Source organism: Neopsephotus bourkii, unplaced genomic scaffold (genome assembly GCF_033783945.1).
Source record: "Neopsephotus bourkii isolate Nb327-2 ecotype Australia unplaced genomic scaffold, CSIRO-AGI_Nbou_v1 NB_234, whole genome shotgun sequence".
Lineage (NCBI taxonomy): Eukaryota > Metazoa > Chordata > Aves > Psittaciformes > Psittacidae > Neopsephotus > Neopsephotus bourkii.
In genome coordinates this window covers 15,659,124-15,677,948 of record NW_026900744.1, presented here as the reverse complement: position 1 = coordinate 15,677,948, position 18,825 = coordinate 15,659,124, and the positions used below count along the sequence as shown (strand labels likewise).

Here is an 18,825-nt window from a genome sequence, read left to right as displayed (position 1 = left end):
CCCCGGGCTCCTCCGTGCCAGTTTGAGGAGTCCGGAGCCGAACAAAAGCAGGCGGCGAGGGCCGGGAGCGGTGCGCGCAGGCCCGTTGGAGAGAGAGGGGAGCGGAGGGGAGGGGGCCGGGCCCTGTTGCCGCCAGCTAGCCCCGAGCTCAGCCTGAGGGTGGGGGAAAGTTTGGAGCCCTCCCCCGGAGAGCGGGGGGCTGCGCTGCGCTCCGCTCCGGCCCCGGCAGCTGCGGCGCTGCCATCGCGGGCGGCCGTTCCGCTCCGCCCCGCGCGTTGCTGCCTTCTCCTCCCCCGGCGCAGCCGCTGCCCCCACCAGCCTGCCCGCCGCCTCCCGGGCGCAGGGCTTAGCTGCCCTCCTTTTGGAGTCGCCGCCGTTTCCCCTCCCTTCCCCGGAACCCTCCCTCCTCCTCCTCCCTTCCCCTTTTCCCCTCCTCCCTCGCTCCCTCCCTCCCTCCCTCCTCCTCCAGCAGCCAAAGGGATTTTTCCCCCTTTCTTTTCTCTCTCTCTCCTTTTTTTTTTTTTTTCTCCTTCATTTTTTCCCTCCTCCTCCTCCTCTTCCTCCCCGCCGCGGAGCTGGGCGCCAGCGTGAAGGATAAATAAAAAGCGAAGAGGAAGAGGCTGGGGGGAGGAGGAGGAGGAGGTGGGGGGGAAGAAGGAAAGAAGAAGAAAGCGAGCAAGAAAAGAAAGCGAGGAGCCAGGCTGCCAGCCCAGCCGCGCCGCTCCCGGCAGCCAGGGCAGGAGGCGGCGGCGGAGTGGGGGCCGGCGGCCGGCAATGGATGACCAGCCGCGGCTGATGCACACGCACAGCGGGGTGGGGATGCCGGGGCACCCGGGCCTGTCCCAGCACATGCAGGATGGACCAGGCGGGGCGGAGGGGGAGGCAGGCAGGAAGCAGGACATCGGAGACATCTTACAGCAGATTATGACCATCACGGACCAGAGTTTGGACGAGGCGCAGGCCAGGTGAGAGCGGCGGCCCGGTCCCGGCGGGGTGAAGCGGGGGACAGGTGCCGGGGAAGTTTCCCCCGCGCCCCGGCCCGGCCTTTGTTATCCGGCGGGGGGAGCGCGCCCGGCCGCGAGGCGCAGCCGGGAATGGGGTCCTGCTGCGGGGAAATTGGGGGAAAGGGGAGAAAAGGTGATGGGTTAATCGCCCCATGTCTCCGTCCAACTTCGTGGCTGTTTTGGGGGGTCGCAGCGCCCCCAGCCCGCGCTCCCCCCATCTTCCCGCTTATCCCCGGCGGGGTCCCGAACCTCCTGCTCGGCCGGGCGGGCGGCTTGGCTTTTCTCAGCCTTTTTGAGGTGGGGGTTAATTCCACAGGGACATGGTTGTTGGGGCAGGCTGCGAGTGCGGGGCACAGAGTGCTGCTCCGTTTGCTAGGGGCGTTAATAATGTTCTTTAGGGCCCTTAGCGGTGATATATTTAAGGCCGTCATTTTTCGTTCTTGAAGGATGCACGTAGAAGCTTTCTCTTTATATCTTTTTTTCTTCTTAATTGCAGAGGTATTAAAAAAGATTAAAGAAAAAGGCTGTAAAAGACGGTAACCGAATTGTCCCCGGCTGCAAGCAGCGCAATCCTAATACGCACCTTCAAAGGCGCTAGCAAAAGTTAAGGGGGGGGGGGGGGGGGGATAATCTTCCAGCTGAAAGCGCAGTTGAAGGAATTAAAATAAAGTAAAAAATTAAAAAGTTGCCCTCAATTGCCTGGGATACATGTGAGATTTCTTCTGGGCTGCAGAGCTCCTAGGTGTGGTGTCCTGCCCCTGGTATTCGTGCCCCGAGCTGGAGCAGATTGCTAGAATACATTGTTCCTGGAAAAATGCATCTCTCAGCCCCGAAACTCGCTTAGTAACAACTTTCGGAAGGATAGAAGTATTCCCCAAACCTCAGCTTACATCCTCGGTGCCTCCCCAGCTTGGGTAAAACTCCCGTTTACCAAACAAGCTTGTTGCTGGGCTAATTTTCTTGCGTTTTTGCAGAAGCAGAGTAGCTGTGAGGAGGAGGAAATCGTGCCCTTTCTCCCCGGCTGGTCCCGGGAAGTGAAGGGAGCTTCCTTCGGAAAGTTGCAGGAATTGTGTGTGTTCCTGCCTGGATAATTTAGTGTAGTTAATCAAATCAATAAACCCAAAGCAGAACAAAGCTGAGAGAAGGCTTTATGGCTTTCCTTGCTGGACTGTTTCAGCTGTTTCCTCACAGTACTTATTTTTTATTATTTTTAATGCTGAGCTTCCAAATGTGCTGTATTTATCAGTGATGTTTGGCTTTGCATTTCCTCAATCCGTTCTACTATTGCACTGTGGTTTTGCTGCCTTTTTTTTCTGTTTGTTTGGGGTTTTTTAATTAAGTTTTTGAAAGATGCAAAGTACCAGTATTATTTGTAAGAGGGCTCCTACAGCATATGTACGTGATTTGTCCATACCCAAATGTCTGCACCCATCTGGGGGTGCTGATAAGGGGACGCTGTGGTTCTGCAAGGGTATACACCTTTGAGAGACTTCATCAGATGTATAAATCTTTTTAACATGTTGTGGGTGGTGGGGTAAGTAGTGTGAATGTTTGCCAGATGTTCACATTGTCTTTCGCATGTAATTTCGGTTGGTAAACAGAAATCCCGTAGCAGGCGCCTGGTAGCAACAGCCCTTTATACAACTAAATCCTTGGCTAAATGATTGTATAGCTTAAGAGGAAAAAATAAAATAATACAGTTTCTTTGCCTCAACAGGCACATGGTGGGGTTTAAAACCAGCCAATTAACTCTCCCCCAGACTCTCAAAAGCCGCAGGAGAACGGTCAGCTCTGAAATAATAGCAGCCAAAAAGAAAGGCATTGAATAGCATGCCCTCCCTTGCCCAGAAGCAGCCGGCTGTGCTTTTAAATGTTTACTGTCCCAGTTGTAAAGAATTAAATTTTAACACTTGAAAATAAGCTGGATGTAATTAGCATGGAGGCAGAGGAATAGGTTTCTCTCTTCATAGGTGCGCGTGTCTCTGTGCTCTAAGTTGCACGCTGAAATTCCTGGAATTGACAGCTCTAAGCAGAGGATCTTTCCAGTGCTGGGGCAATGGGGGGCTTATTTCCCCCCTGCTTTGCAGGATGAGCCTAATAAAGCACATGGCTGAGTTTAATATCGAAGGTGGGGGATGGAGAGAGCTCAGTGCACTCTCGCTATTGAATAAGACAGTTGAACCCAGCTTGGCTCCCAAATGCTCCTGGCTTCCGCTCAGTGCATTGCCTGGCTTGCACTGGTGGTGGGAGCCGCTCGATGGCAAAGGCAATTTTCAAGCCATTCCTAAATTGGCATAATTCATCTCCTCTGTGTTAAGTAGGTGACTGTTTGCACCACTGGTGCTCAAGTCCTATCAGGGATGTTAAAGGGGCCAATAGTGGCTCAAACCTGTTCCCCAGCCTCTGGCAAGCATATGCCAGTGGGTTGAATTTGGAAAGTTACTCCTCATGGTGACATTGTAACCTTACCTTCCCTTCTTTTCTCTTTAGGAAACATGCTTTAAACTGCCACAGGATGAAGCCAGCCCTTTTTAATGTATTGTGTGAAATCAAAGAAAAAACAGGTAGGAAATCAATGCTGTTGGTTATTTATTATTTTTATTTTTGGTCTTTGAGGGTTTCATTCCACCAGGTTTGTGTCGTTGTCCCCCGCCCCCTTCTCCCCACCATAGCAGTATTTAAGTGGAAAGAAATAACTTGCAGGTATTTAATGCTTCTGGCAGTGGACTTGCATGATGTGGTTTTGTGTTTGGAAGGGAAAATACCGTGGTTTAATTTCTATTGTACAGCCTCTTTATTTATTGCTTTTTCTGGGGAGAAGAAAAAATCAAAAGCCTTGCAATTTCTTTTGTGCTCTAGTTTTCTTCTTTAAGACATGGCACTGTTTGGAAAAAAAAAAAAAAAATTAAATCTGAGTACCAAGTAGGGTAGGAAACCGAACAAAATGAAGTTGTGCGCTTTTACTACTATTATTATTCAGGTGAACATAAAGGTTTCTTTTTTAAAGAAAGGGTTAAAATGTTCTTCTCTGCCAATCATCCTGGCTAGTTCATGTAAGAGAGCGTTGTCAGTTGCCTTTAGTGAAAGCAATATATTAGATTGTTACTTACTTTAGGGTACTGTTGTTTTATGGCATGGGGTGTTCTCAGGCTTCTAAAGAAGCTAATGGCATGAGAGCGTTGATTCTGCCGTTTCCCACTTTCCAGACCTCCTACCATGTACTAACACACTTATAACACATCCCAGGGGGGCATTTAAATTTTAAAAGCAACAATTAAAAAATAGCAGTCATCAATCAAGGGTGATCTTAAACAACAGATGCTTGGGGAAGGACATTTAGCAACATGCACCACTTATGTATTTGTTGGAACCTCTTTTTTCTTAATTAAAAAAAAATAATGGGGGGAATGATGGAAATTCAGTGGTGGGAGGGTAACAGTGTTCATCTCTGCTGTTGGCTTTCTGAGCTGACCAGAGTTGATCAGCTTTTCCATGCCGATGTAGCTGCCTTGTTTTAGCACGCTGCAAGTACTTGACTTCCCCCCACCCCGTTTCAACAAGGACTGTAACAGTCAATAATTCATATCTAAGCTGTATAAGCAAGGGCATGACATGAATGAAAGTGACAATAAATATGATAGCACACCCGGTTGATATACATTGATAGTTACACATAAAAGGGAAACAGCTTTCAGAAACCTGAATCTGGGTCTTTTTTTTTTTTTTTCTTAAATATATATATAAAACCTCCTAGCATGAGCAGCTGATTGAAAATACAATTACTTGACTCTTGCAATATATATGAAAAGACTAAGGGGACCCTTTGTTAAACGTTGTTTTTGCAGCGTGTAGCCCAGACAAAGCACCTACTGATGGCATTCGGCTCTCTGAAGTCCTCACGGCTGCATGGCTGGGTCTGACCTTCCCAAGGAGTCCTTCCTTATGGAGTTCCCATAATATCAAGCAGTGGGTTCAGTATGGGAACCTCCATATGGTTCATATGATGTAACATAAGGGAGCCTGCCTAGAAATCAATTTTATGGGTTTTAACCCTGTGTACCACCCCAAAGAAAAAGAAGCCACCAAGTTCCTTTTTCTTTTCCACCCTCTTACTTTGTGTGAGTCAAAGGAAATGTTTGTCTGACTTTTCTCCATGTGTAATGATGTGTATGTTGCCCATGCAGGGGTACTTTTTGGCAGGGTAACCGATTAATCCCAGCTTGGGTTTACTGTTGGTGCAGTTGCAAAGTTAGGGGAATGCATGGGGAATCTGCTAGGAAATCTATGTGACCTTGGGGATGCTGTAGGGTCCCGGTGAGCTGGGGAGGGATGGAGAGCCATAGTGACTGGGTAGGATAGTTTGTTTACTACAGAAAATTGAGGGAGAATGGTGTAGGGCAAAGTACACTGCTGGAAATAAAGAATGTTCAGCTGTGGACTGGGGCTTCTTACATGTTTTTAAATTTTATTTGTTGCTGTTGTGCCTGGGGTATTTGACTATGGGGCTGCTGGGTCTCTTCAGAGTTTGAATTGAGGTGGCTTTTGGAGTGTTTATCTACCCTCAGATACGTTTATGGTGGATTGTTTTACTTTGCAAATTCAAAGACCTCCTCCCCTTTCCCCCATCTGCATCCCCGAAAGTCACACTTTGTAGCGAAGCAAATGGCCAGATGGTTTTGTTTTCTTTTATTTTTATTATTATTATTGCTTTGTGGGCCCAATGCTAGGAGGAAGTTAGCCTTGTTTTGTTGGGGGGCTGAGGGTACTGCTTGCTTCTGTTTGCTTACCACTTCCTTGTGAGCAGGAGCGTGAAAGTTGAGCCAACTTCTCTCTTCCCACTTTCCATTTTGCTTCCCAGATTTTTGCATGTTTCGCGTTTGAAATCCTGGTGATTGTTTGTGGTCACTGGTGGGTGTTTGAAAGTGCGTGCGTACATCTTCCCCCTGGCGTTATGATGTGCAGAAATGTGCGTTCAGTTACCCCGCTGCCTGATTTAACTGACTCCAGAGCCTTACGGAGACTTTACCACTGCCTCTCGCAACATTATGGCTAATATTTCATAGAGTTAACGTTGTCTTAAGCAAACCCAAAGTGTCCATAAAGTTCTTAGAAAAGGAGGTCGTCTGTATTGGCCAAAGAGTTCCCTTTTGCACTTGAGCTCTTCAGTTATTTTAAAGCATTATAAACACTTCAAATAATAATAATAAAAGCTCAGTGGGTTGTCTTTTGTCTGCAACCTGGAGATTGCTGCTTTTGATGTATGTTTAAAAGTAATAGAAGTTGAGAGGTTTGATCGAAGCAGGAGTATGTAGTAGGGGAAAAAACACGGCTTAAATATATGTGTAAGTTGTCGGTGTGCATTTGGTGTGTTTTCACTTGCTGTTGGTCGCTTTGTTGCGAGGGAAGGGGCAGGACGGCCTTCAAATGGCTGGCTGGCTTTTTGGAATAATAATTATGGAAATGGAAGGCATTGTTGTCCTAAATACAATTGATTCCTCTGTCAATAGGGATTGAAATCGGAAATGGTGATGCTGATTTATAAAAAGTTTGAAGGCAGGGGCTCTGTCTTTATGTGCCCCCCCCCCCCCTTGTGTTTTTTTATTTTCTCTCTCTCGGTATGTGGGTTTTTTTTTTCTTTAAGCTGTTCTCTGCATGAGCAGAATAGCTAAGCAGAAGAATCAGGCAAGGCGTACAGAGACGTGGGGTCCTTGGATGGCAAACTGGAAAATATCTGCTGTCAAAATGCAGCAGCATCTATTTCAGCTGTGAGCCTTTCTCAACTCCCATCTCGTTCGGCGGGCACTGGCAGAGAGAGGCTGAGCGCAGGATATATGACCATTTAATCTGATTCCTCCTCCTTAAGAGCTTTTCCCATCGTTTCACTTTCTCTGCCCTTTTGGGGGAGGCGAGGGCATCGGGCAAATTCTGCTTCTTAAAAAGACCCTGATTTTGTATTTGAAATCCCCCAGTTTTTATTTTCTTACCTCCATCACCCTTCTGTGCTGAAAGAATTCAGATTTAAAAGAAAAATGTACATACCACCAACGGGGGGAATTTACAAAGTGGAATATTTATAGACAGCACTGATCAGCTGTGCAAATACTGTTGAATAATGGGGTTTGTTGGTGTGTTTTCTTTCCCTTTTTTTTTCCTTTTAAATTTTTAGAACGTAATAGATATATAAGGTGCCTCTTAGCTACCTTTCCCTATGCATTATCTTCACCAAACTTAACTCAAATCAGATCTTCGGAGGAGGTAGGATTTTTTCCCCTTCTATTCTTCCTTAACACCCCTTTGTTCTCTCCAGCTCTGTGTTCAATTAACACCCCCATCGCAGAACTGTAGGGTTTTTTTTTCTTTTTTTTTTTCTTTTTTTTTTTTTAATGTCTGTTACTGTATTTCACTTCTGACACCTCTCTTATTATTCTTGCCTGCTATTTCTCTTTAATATAGCAATTACGATACGGGGTTTCTTTCTTTCTTCCTCCCTCCCTTCTTTTCCCTTTCTCCCCCCTCAACTACAGCCCTGCCAGGGAGAAGAGGGGCAGCTGTGGTGCAGGCAGCGCTGGTGTTTTTGGGGTGTAGGGCAGAGCTGCAAGCAGGATATGCTGGCAAGCCCAAGGCCTTTTGGATGATTTTTTTTTCACAGGGCAGGATAGGCAGCTTGCTTTCCTTGCCTCCCCCCAGCCCTTCTCTGGGGTTTTCAAACCCTGCCCTCCTCCTTATCCTGCATTTTGACTGAGGTTTTCCGAGGCGCAGGGGAGAGTTAAACACCCCGATTTGAATTTGAATGCAATTATTGCACCGAAGGCTTCATTCTGCTTCTGTAAAAGCTCATAACGAAAGTGCTGCTGCTCCAGCCTTGGAGGATCGGGGTTCCCAATCTGCTTGCGACAGGTCCAGCTCTCGCCCGGCTGCTCTCCCTCCTGCCCTTGCTTTGATTTTTAGTTTTTGTCACCCAGTTGAAAGCAGAAGTGGTGCTTCGCTCCCCCAGCCCGGCAGGCTTCCTACAGGGGCAGGGGCTGTAGGGGCAGTCTGGCAGGTCGCTGGTGTTGCTGCCCCTGGGGCAAGCAAAACATTTTGGGAAGGCTGGCCAGCACTGCCTGAGGAAGCCTTTTTGAAGCTCACAATTAAATTGCTTCCAGAAACCTGATACCTTTAAGGGAAAGGAGGGAAGGGAATGTGCATGGAGCTGGAAGATAGGGATGGTTCAGGAGGGAAGATAGCATCTGGGAGACCTTGGCTTGGTGGAGCGCTGTATTTCTGCAAAAGCAGGTGCTGCCTCTGGGGACTGGCTAGGAGGGGATAGAAACCAGTCACCATGATAGGTAGTGGGACATGTCCCAGTAGGTCCTGGTGACTGGAATGAGAAAGGTCTTCAGGGTTGGACCTGTGTCACTGCAGCGAGTCCTTTTTTTGGGCTTTCTTCTTCCAGTGTGGCATTGTCCATCGGGGCCTTGCTGGGGACGGATAGCTTTGGAGAAGCATGCTTGCAGGGAGATTTCTCTTTTTTCCTTTTTAATTTTATATTTTCTTCCTCTCCCCTGGTAGCATGTGGTTGGAGCTCTTTGAATGGAGCAGGCTTAATTAGTTTAATCAAAATTGGTCTCCTGCAATCCTCCTGGGGAGGAGGTGGGAAGCACAGGGCTGCCAGCAGGCTCTTCCTCCCATTTCTTCCCTTGCCATCAGCTCTGTTGGCAAAGCAGAGAAACCAGGCCTGGCTTTGGCATAGTGTTACTGCTCCTGAGGGTCTCCCCACAATTTGGGGAGCACAGGAGCGAACCTGTTTTTGTTTCAAGGCTTTTTTTTTGTTTGCCTGATGCTAAGTAAACTTCATTGTGATTGCAGCAGGCTGGGAGGGTGCTCTTGAAGGGTCTGCTGGGTCACATCACTCCCTGCCCCATCTGTTTGCTCCTGGGGGATGGATGAGTTCGTCCTCCTCCCCCCGTTGATCCTATGCTTCCATGTCCCCCAGCCTTTGCTTGCATCAGCCTCCCCAGGTTTTGGGTAGTGGTGGCCACTGGGTGCATGTATTTTGGGAAGGAGGGGTCTGGAAAGTTGCTGTGCCAGCAGCCTGCTCTTTGGATGCTGCCTGCTAAAAGCACTGGAGGAGAAGGAATCTTCATGTTCAGTTAATGCATACTTATTATAGGAAAGATAGCTATATTAACCAGATGCATGCATAAATAACAACCAGAGCATTGTCTTATGTGAATATTAGGTGTCTTCCCTGCTGCCATGGGTCTTCCCTCCAGTCCATCTCCCCGTGCCTCTGCATGGTCTTGGCAGCAGTCAAGTGTTGTGGGTGAGATCAGGGAAAGAGATCTTGTTACCGAGGCTTGTAGCTCCAAACAAGAAACTCGGAAGATCTTTCAGGCCTAAATTTCTCCAGGGAAAAATGGTTCAAGTTCCCTTATTTGAGACCTGCAGAGGGATTTCCCCCTTGGAGCCCTGACTGTCTGTGAGGAGAGATTTTTCTTAATGATCTCAAATGCTAGATTTATCCCTGTTAGCAGCTCGCGCTGCTTGCTGGCCCTTGGTTTGAGGGCAGTGGCTGTAAACAAAACGCAGGGGAACTCTGAGACAATTTCATCTGGCTTTTTTTTTCCCCGTCACAAGGAAATTACTGCATGCAGCAGTTCTTTAGGGGAGTAGGGTGATGGTTTAAATGTAAATGGCTTAGTTTGCAGTCAGATACATTAGGCGATGCTGCTGGTGGTGCTTCTGCTGAATCAGAGCTGGGCATTTTGGTGGGGAGAAGGGAAGAATGTGGGATTCGTTCTCTGCCTTTGATTCACCTCATTCCCCAGTTCCTCCTTTAATCCGGGAGCTGCTGCCTTCTCTGCTAATGAAGCTCTGCAAAGGGTTTTGGGATCTCTTGGAAATCTGCTGTGAAGCATTTTATTACTTTTTTTTTTTTTTCCCTTCCTTTACTTGGGATTGGGGTGTTTTGGGAGGCAGGAGAGCCTCCTGTATTTTCTCTGTGCAGCTAGTGCAAAATACCAGGAACCCAGTAGGAGCTGGGGGGGAATTTCCATCTGAAGATGTGGTATTTTCTTTCTACTATTTTTTTTTTTTTTCCAATTCCTGCCGTGCATACCTGTGCCATTTTTCCCATACAGTGAGTTCAACCCTCCTTGTAACACATGCTTTGCTTTGTTTTGGGAATTTCTGTGGGGCAGGTGGGCTGTGCAGCCCTGGCTCCATGCACCCTCGAGCAGGATGCCCCTGCCAAGCTTCATGCTTTTCAGGCTGATTCTTTGGGCTTTTGGTTGCCGGACTGGGAGAAGTGATGCTCCCATGCACTGCAAGGATGTACAGTGGTAGCACAGGGGGACTTCGTGCTGGGTCAGGGTTTGGAAGGAGGTAATGTGATTTACAGCAATGGATCTGGTTAATAATCTCCAGCAGCTTCTGTATACTCAGGGGCTGCTTGTATTCCCAGCCAGGTGTTTGCAGACCGGATCAATATGGCCCTATTTGCATGGGGCTGTCCATAATCTAATAAACCAACCTCAGTCTGTGTCCTTTGCTTTCCCCAAATGTCTACCCAGAGATGATTCCAGTCAGATTGGACTAGTAAGTGTTCCCCATGATGGGAGAAGCTGCTTGTGAACAGTGCCTGGCCCTGTTACTGCTGGCCTGGGGTCAGATGTGGCACCCCGATGCTCTTAGTGGGTACTGGGTGCCAAGGCTATGCCCTCCACCAGAGCTTGGCCAGTGTGAGCGCCCTTGCTTTTTGGGTGTGCTGGATGTTTGTAGGTGCTGCATGGTATTTTTGTGTACTGTCACCACCCCAGTGTGCTCCAGAGGCACTGACATCATGGGTTTTCCATGAAATCCCTCCTATTACCACATTGCTTTTGCAGGGACATCTTTTGGGAGCCCCATTTGGAACAAAAAATGATGGGTTTGAGGGCCAGGTGATTGGCAGCTTCTGCTGAAAACTGTCTTGGAGGTGTTGTGTTGCCCGGTGACTTAAATAATACAAGGTGGCGTGCAGTGTAGGGATAAATTACAGAAAGCCGTGGCCTGAGGAGGCTGTGGGCTGAATACATTAAAGTGTGGTGTTTTCAGGCCAGCGGCTGAGCTGGGGAGGAACTCGGGTGATGCTTTCTCTGATGCTGAGGGATTGGTTGAGCTGGAATTAGCAGTTTGCAACCATGTTGATTAAAAAAATAATAATAAATACATAAAAGCACTAAAGAATTAAGTCCCTTGGCCTTGTGTTTGTGAGCTGTACCCATCTGTGTGTGTGTATATGTATATTTATTTACTTTAAGCTGGAGAACCAGCAGTCCAGTGGAGGGGATGGCTGTCTGGGGAAGCTTCCTTGCTGGGCTGCAGTGCCTGCCGAAGAGCTGTGTGCTGTCGCTGCTTCTTGGTGTTTTAGGGAGGTCACCAGCACAGAGAATAGAAATCCCCTCTAACACCTTGAGCAAGCTGCACACTGTCACTGTCCTCTCCCTGCCCAGCCTTTTATTTATAGGAGAAGCCTTACCCAAAATAGCTTTTTTGCTTTCCCTAAGCTGATGGGCTGTTTCCCACCTCCCTCTTTTTTTTTTCTTTTAAATATACTGATAAATTTAAAACCCTCGGAAGCCAGTGCTGTGAGGAGCCACTCTAAAATGATAACTTTTTCATTTTACTTCAGCCTTGGTCAAAAAAGAGCAGAGCTGCCTTTGCAAGCGGGATCAGCCCATCTAAATGTTGGTGCCTGGATTTTTGTTTCTTACTGAAGTGCAAGCCCAGAAATTCAGTTCATCATTTCCACATCCCATTTTTGGTTTCACAGGCAGTGTTTTGTAATGCCGCGTTTGGCCCAGCCTGGCTGGCCTGCCCGTCCTTGTTATCAGAAGAGGAAAATCAAGTTTCTCTCCTGGTTGGATAGCATTTTCAGATTCCAGAGTGATGTCGATTAGCAGAATTAGCAGTGGCAGGTTAACTGACAAAAATACCCTTCCAGTTGTGAAGTGTTCATTCCTGGTCACTGCTCCTTTCCCAGCTCCAGCGGTCCCAATCCCGGACATGTGTCCGGCATGGGAATTTTTCTCTCAGTTCAGTGTGATGGTTTCCTTTGACATTTGATATTTACAAGGCTGGAGCCAAAATGAAAGTGGATCTGCCCATAACTTTCTGAAATGTGCTTTCTAATTTCAATGTTAATGTTTCAAAATGCAGTCTGCTAGTGCATATACTGTTGCTTGTTTGCACACATCCTTTTTGTTGGTTTTTGTTGGTTTTCTCTTTCCCTTGTGCAGTATTTCTCTGGTGAAATGTTCAAAATGATACAATACCTGGAGCCTCTGGATGGATTAGTCCCTGGCCTTATGCTTTGAATTTAGCTTTACTCCAAGTCTTTAATTTTAAAAGGTTGCAAGTATTTTAGCTTGGTCTTTCTTTGTTTTGTTTTTTGAGGGGGATGTTTGTATGCAAAATCGTTGTTGCAGTAATAATTGCAAATATTGCAATGATATGATTATTGCAAATCTCTAGACAAGAGACACAGTTCACAGCGCAAAAGAAATGAATTGGAAGGAATCGCTGCTGTCAATCCTGACTTCCTAGCTCAGGGCACAGCCTTGGTATGTTTTATGTAAAGGCACCGATTTCCAGAAGGGCGTTTGGTGTAGGAAAGTTGCAGGCAGTGGGACATGCTCCACCACCATGGTGGAGGTGATGTTTTGAAGGGTTTATGACCCTTGCTTTGCAAGGGGTTACCTGTTTATTTCTGGTATGACTTTGTGAAGCTTCTCGCTGCTGTGCTGTGCATGTGCCTGCTGTGGCCATGCTCCTGGTGCATTCCGTGTCTGGGGGGAGCAGGTGGCAGGAATGGTGTTTTCAGCGAATGTATTATTCCCCCAGAAAACCCTGGCTATTAGGTCTGGTCAGCAGATGTGAAGTGTTGGATCAGTACTGGTGGTGGGAAGAGGATTTGCAGTATACTTTGCTAATGGAGGAAAACCCAAGGAGCAATTCTGTGATTTATGCTTTCAGCGACGTGAAATGAAGCCGTCTGAAGCGCTTTGCTCAGCAAGCTCTTAGCAGACTGCTTCTTCCTTCCTACATTATGCAGATTTTTCCAAAGAGATTGTTTCTTGCCTCTGTTGCTGGATGGACAGAGGTGGCTAGGGGACACGGACCCCTTAAATGCATCTGGAGGCACAAAGCATTGAGCATGGAAGCAGGGAGTGAGCAGTGCTTGTTGTAGCTCGCTCCAAAGCCCCAGTGCAATTCTGTCCCCAAGCGGCTGAAAAGGTCATTTAGCGTAATAGCAAACGTTTAATTTTATTTTTTTCTCCCTCCACTATTTCAAATAGTCAAATTAGCATCCTTCCTCTGCTGCAGGAGCTTCTGGCAGGGGCGTCCCAGGAAGGATTATCGGTAGGAGCGCCTGGGCCAGGGCTCTTCCTCTCCCAAAGGTCCCTGGCTGCTATTTGCACATCCCAGTGTCTGACTGCAGCTGGCATTTCCCCTGTTCGGTGGAATTTACTTTCTGCCTGGCGAGGGCATTGGGTAACATTTGCGCACCTGGGCCGCTTAAGCTGCGGAGGGGCTGGGGGGATGCAGTGGAGAAGGTCAGGGGTCTCTGCTTTCCTTATGGGCAGGAGGGAGCAGGGGAGAGCAGCTGATGGATACTGTGTCCTCTACCTAGGCTCAAGCAGGAGAGGGAAAACTATGTTATTTGGGCAACCATATGGACCCATATCCGATGTTGGTGGATGTGGGCTTGGCCCTGTCTGTGGAGAGCTCGGGCCCTGCTTAGCTTCTTCTTGTGATGGATGGATCGGTTGGGTGGGCAGGTCTGGGCAGTGGGTGCTTGGGTTTTTTTGTGGTTTTTTTTTTTTTTTTTGTGGCAAAGGGTGCAGTATTTCCATTTGGGATTTGCAGTGTGTGTGCTAAGGGGGTGTGCAGCCTAGGGGGGGATTTCTCTTTAGAAATGGCTCTTTTGCATCCAAGTCTAAAAAGCTGTGGGGTCCTGAGTCATGGGCTTTTGGGGGCAGGGTGACATGGGCAGCAGTGTGATGGCATGGCTGGAGGTTTAGGGGGACTATTCTAAGAGCCAACAGGGATTGTTTACCATGAGAAACCTACACATGGAAGGAGATGAAAGGCAGCAAAGGGTGGTGTTAGGGGAAATTCCTGGTCTTCCATGTTCTCGAGGCAGGTGGAAAAGTCTGTGCAGGTGGAAAGACAGATTTTTATTTCCTTTTTTCTGCCATGTTTGGTTAGATATGGGAATGTCCTTTGGCAAAGGCAGCATGCCTGGCTGGCTGGGTGCTCAGGGGCCTGGGCAGAAGGTGAGCGCCAGGAGGGCTGTGATGGTGCCGTGCTTCCAGCCCCAACACGTGGTTGGAAGCTGTAGGCACGGTTGGTGGAGCATGCCGGTTCTGTGTGCTAAGGCATGTGGCTGCGGGCAAGTGTGGTGGATGGACCTGCTTCAGCATCCATAGGCTACAACTGAGAGAGGAGCTGTGCAATTTAGAGAGGTGCCTGTGGTTTGTGTTTGAAAGGAGCTTCTTTAGGATAATTTTGAAGCTCCTGTTTGACCAGAAGGCTGTCTGCTGTTTAAGAGGGACAATGCTTGTGTAGTGGGTCTCCTGTCATGCCGCATTCCCTCTTCCTGGTCCTTTCTGCTTTCTAAACTGCTTTTGCTTCACCCTTTGGGGATGCTGAATCTGCTGCCCCAGCAGCAGCTAGGCTTCCATCATCACCCTTGGGTAGTGATGCTGTCCTCCCTTGGGCAGCTCTTTCCGAGGATCATCTTGGGCTCTTGCCCATTGCATGTAGTCAGCAGCCTGCTGCCTTCCCTCTTGCCTCATCTCCTCCCTCTACGCAGGCACTGGTGCTGGATTTGACCCTGGTTAGCAATTGCCCTCACAGGTTACTGGGGAAAGCCCCTCCCTGTGGCTCTCCAGAGGCTCTCTTAGGCTTGGTGAGGAGCGTGAAGGAGACCTAAATGAAGAACAAATGAAAACCATATAAAGACAAATGGAAATCAGATTTAGGAAGCAGACGAGACAACCCTTTGGAAGGGGCGAGGGGCGGGCTGTTTGCTTTAATCAGTCTCCTTGGGTTTCAGGCAATAATAAAGCAGATTTGTTTTCTTTTACCTTCTCCTCCCCCATTCCTCTCTTTTTTCCTCTTACTTGCTCTTCTCAAAACAGCCCTGGATCCCGCAGCACCAGCATCTCCTGCCCAAGTTCTCACCTTATGCAGATGGGATTACTGAACAGTCCAGCTGGCATCTTGACTGTCTTTTCCCATCTCTTGTCTGGTTCTCCCTGTTGGGAGCTTGTCACCTCGAGCCAGCCTGCCTTGGCTGGGCTGCTTGGGATGGGTCCCTCCCACTGCTGGAGGAGCTATCTGGAAACTCCTCCAAACAGGCTGAAGTTTTCTCTGTACAGTCAATTTGTCCTGGCATGCTCTGCTGTGTACTCTAGAGACAGTTCACAGCAGCTAGCCGTGCTTGGAGGAGATAGAAGTTTCTCCATTGGAGAACTTGGGCAATGCCTCTGAGATGCCTGAATTACCTCCTAACCTGTGCTCCTCTGGGATGTGCTGGTGGCTGCAAGGAAGGATCCTGCCCTTCCGGCCTCCATGAATGGGTTGTTTCCCTGCAGAAATGTGTCTCCTTCTCCTCCTGTATTTTTTTTCCCTGGTCATCATCTTGGAGCGCAGCAGGTAGCTCTTGCTCAGGCTGGGTCTGTGTGAGGCTATGGGTCAACGAAGCCAACCCCTTTGATCCTTTCCACTTCCAAGAGTCCTGGTGGTAATTCTCTTCCCAAACAGAAAGGCCAGACTAAAGTTGGGATTAATGATTCCCATGACCATCTCTGCAGCTCTCAATCTCCTCTGCTGGGCAGCTCACAAGGGATGACGTTCTCCCACCTTGAAGGCGAATGTGTGCCCTGCATGCTGCTGTGTGCCCAGTCAGGGAGGTCTCAACTGTGCTTTCTGCAGCTGGACTGCTGCAGCATACAGGGATGTTGTGGTTGTGTCCCAGGCAGAACTTTCTCATACAGAGTTGTTTTCTATTTACTGGTGGCAAGTAGAAAGACAAGGGATCCAAGGTAACTTCTGGCATGTTCTAGTGGATTGCTTTTTGGTTTTGTAACCCTCTTTATCTCTGTTTTTATGTAAGATTCCCCATCCTGGAGAGTAAGTTCACCTACTCTACTGGGATGTGTTGGGAAAGCTGGTGGTGAACAGCCTCCAGTATACCCTTAGATCTACAATTGCTCATGTGCCAGTCAGAGACTTTCAAGGTGCCAGGGCTGTGTTGCCAGCCAGCCTGTGGGTTCCCTCCTGTGTTCAGGCGCAGTGTGCACCAGTGGTGGAGTGCTTTGTCCACGGCACCCTTCACCTCCCACACTCAGCAGGGTGCTGCTTGTGAATGCTGCAGAATTGCACACACAATTGACATACAATTACAACCATTTTCCTGTGTGGCTCAGCACATCTTGTGCCTGGGCTTTGCCAGTAACCCTTGATGGAGGCTGTGTCTGATGCCGGCATCTTAGCTGCTTCACAAGAGCTGTTGGGGAGAAAGTTTGTGTGGGTTTGCTGCCCAGGAGGGGCTGATTTAATGAATGTTTTTGAGACTACTACAGGGCTTTCTGGTTGCAAACTAGTTTGGTTTTGCTCTGAAAAGTAGAGTGAAGCAAAAGAGCCAATGGTGCCCTGTGGTGGCTTTTTTTGCATCTCTGAGGCTGACACAAGGGGAATTGCCTTTATTTCAGCTCAGGGTGAGCATCCTTGCTTTTCAGTATGGCAGAAATTGCTCTTGTAAACCTTCACCCTGGTATGTAACTGTGCGGTGGGCTGTCATCTCCCCCAGCTTGTGCAGGTGGGTACTTTGGTACCATGGCCCTGGATGCAGAGCAGAGCTCCCCATCCTCACTGTATTTCATCTTCCTATGCTTCCAGAGAGGTCTGTGCATACTTCTTGTTGCTGCCAGCAAGCTTCCCTTTCACTGTGCCACGGTGGGGCTTTTTAAAAATTGTATTTTATTAGGAAATTCCCATTTGGTTGCTTTAAAAAGCAAGCCCTTGTGGCTGGCCCCTGGCCCGCTGCTAACAGATTTGTTTGAGAAAAGGCTGCGTTGGCATCCTGCTTTATTGAACATGCCTCCTGGGAAGGCGGTTTGAATATCCTTCTGTCTCCTCCGAGCAGGGAGCTCTCAGGACTGCCTGCCGCCATGGGGATGGGGAATGCTCTCCTCTCCCTTTCCCTCCCACCCCTTCCCCTTGTTCCAGCCTCCCTTTTTTTTTCGTGGAGGAGAGCGAGTGCTATGCACGGTGCGTCCCGCTCCATGCGGCTTTTCTCTTTCCCTGTGGAGTTCATCCAAAGTTCGTATCCAGACGATGAACAAAGTAGCTCAGACCTTTTCCTGACTCCTCACCCTTTGTCCTCATCACTTAGTGACAGACAGGAATCAAATGCCACAGACAGGCTGACGGGACAGGACTGTGTGAAAGTCCTTGGAGGAGGAGGAGGAGTGCAGCAGTGCTGGGGGACTTGTGTTTAAACTCCTCTCCCTCTCCCCCAGTAAGGAGCAAAGCTGCTTTTACTTTGAAGGGCAGAAGGGATTTATTTTTTTCTTCTTTTTCTCTCTCTCTCTTTTTTTTTTTTAATTCCCCCTTTTTTCTTTTGGCAGAAACCGGATAAATTTTTAGTGTCAATAGACATGGGGAAGAAGGACCGGATGGAGTGTTGAGCACTGGGTGTGCTTCCTGTCAGGAGCAGGGGAAGGAAGGGACAGGTCTGCCTGCATCACCTCTCTGCTGGAACAGGGGGAAGAGTGGGTGCATGGTCCTGGTCCCCATCCATTTGTAAAGGCTGCATTGCCCTGGCTTGGTCTTCCATCTCTCTAAGAAAGGTGGCTTGGTCTGGTTTGGCTTGGTCTTCCATCTCACCTTGCTTCAAGGCTCCCCTCTGGGCAGTGGGTGGATAGTACTCCACTGAGGGTGCAGGGGAGTGGGATTTAATGTCAGAGGCCTCCCAGTGCTGACAGGCAGGAGGCACAGGGTGGTTTAGCTGGCAAACTGCCTAGGTTGTGCTTCTCCCTATTACCAAAACCTGGGAAGGGACCATTTCCTGACCTGGCAATTGGGGCACTCAGGAGACTTGGTTCGGCCTGTCAGGAAGGGAAAGGGAAAGGAACAATTTAGATTGTTTGTTAGCACATCTCTGACTCAGAATTGGGAAGATTCCTGATGGATATTTATCTTTCTTCCAGATGTCCTCCCCACCATTCACCTTCTTTATTTTTTTAAATGAAAAATAATGACAACTGCAAGGTCTGGAAGTCCCAGTTGAAGAAAAGATGACAGCATCTTATGCCAGAGCTTCTGTGGGGGCTTTCATTGGTGCTGTAGCACAAAGCTTGGTAGAGGTTGGAGCGTAAGGATCTCAGGCCTCCAGGAAGAGGAGATCTCCACAAAGGTCTCCACAGCTCCCAACCCTTTGCTTGGGGCTGCTTCTCAGGAGGTGCTGCAATCCTGCAAAGATGTGCTGGGCTGGGGCTCTTGGTCCAGGATCAGCTTGTGACTGAATGCCCTACGTCTGTCTCTGGGAAGGAAGGACCTTCCCCTTGATCTCCTAAGGGTATCCTTCTGGTGCAGGCAAATGGCTGCAGCCTTGCAGAACATGGTATCTGTTAAAGCCTCTGGAACAAGCTCCAGGGATGTGGTGCAAGGCAGGGCTTCAACTGCTCAGGGCCACCCTGTTGGCAGGGAGATGTGAATCTCCTGGCTGTTGAGGCACGGGTTTGTGTCTGGGCAGGGGGGAAACACTGCTGTCAGAAAAGGACTTTCC

General features: G+C 48.5%; 1 protein-coding gene across 3 annotated transcripts in view; it reads left to right on the top strand.

Moving 5' to 3' along the window:
- The first annotated feature begins 469 nt into the window (after positions 1–469).
- The window catches only part of PBX1 (PBX homeobox 1), a 130,684-nt gene continuing 112,328 nt past the window's right edge, over positions 470–18,825 (top strand). For all 3 annotated transcript variants that reach the window (XM_061345588.1, XM_061345587.1, XM_061345584.1), the window contains exons 1-2: positions 470–965; positions 3,495–3,568. In XM_061345588.1, the coding sequence (XP_061201572.1) occupies positions 775–965; positions 3,495–3,568 (265 nt within the window). In that variant the 5' untranslated portion in view covers positions 470–774. The remainder of the gene's footprint in view (positions 966–3,494; positions 3,569–18,825) is intronic.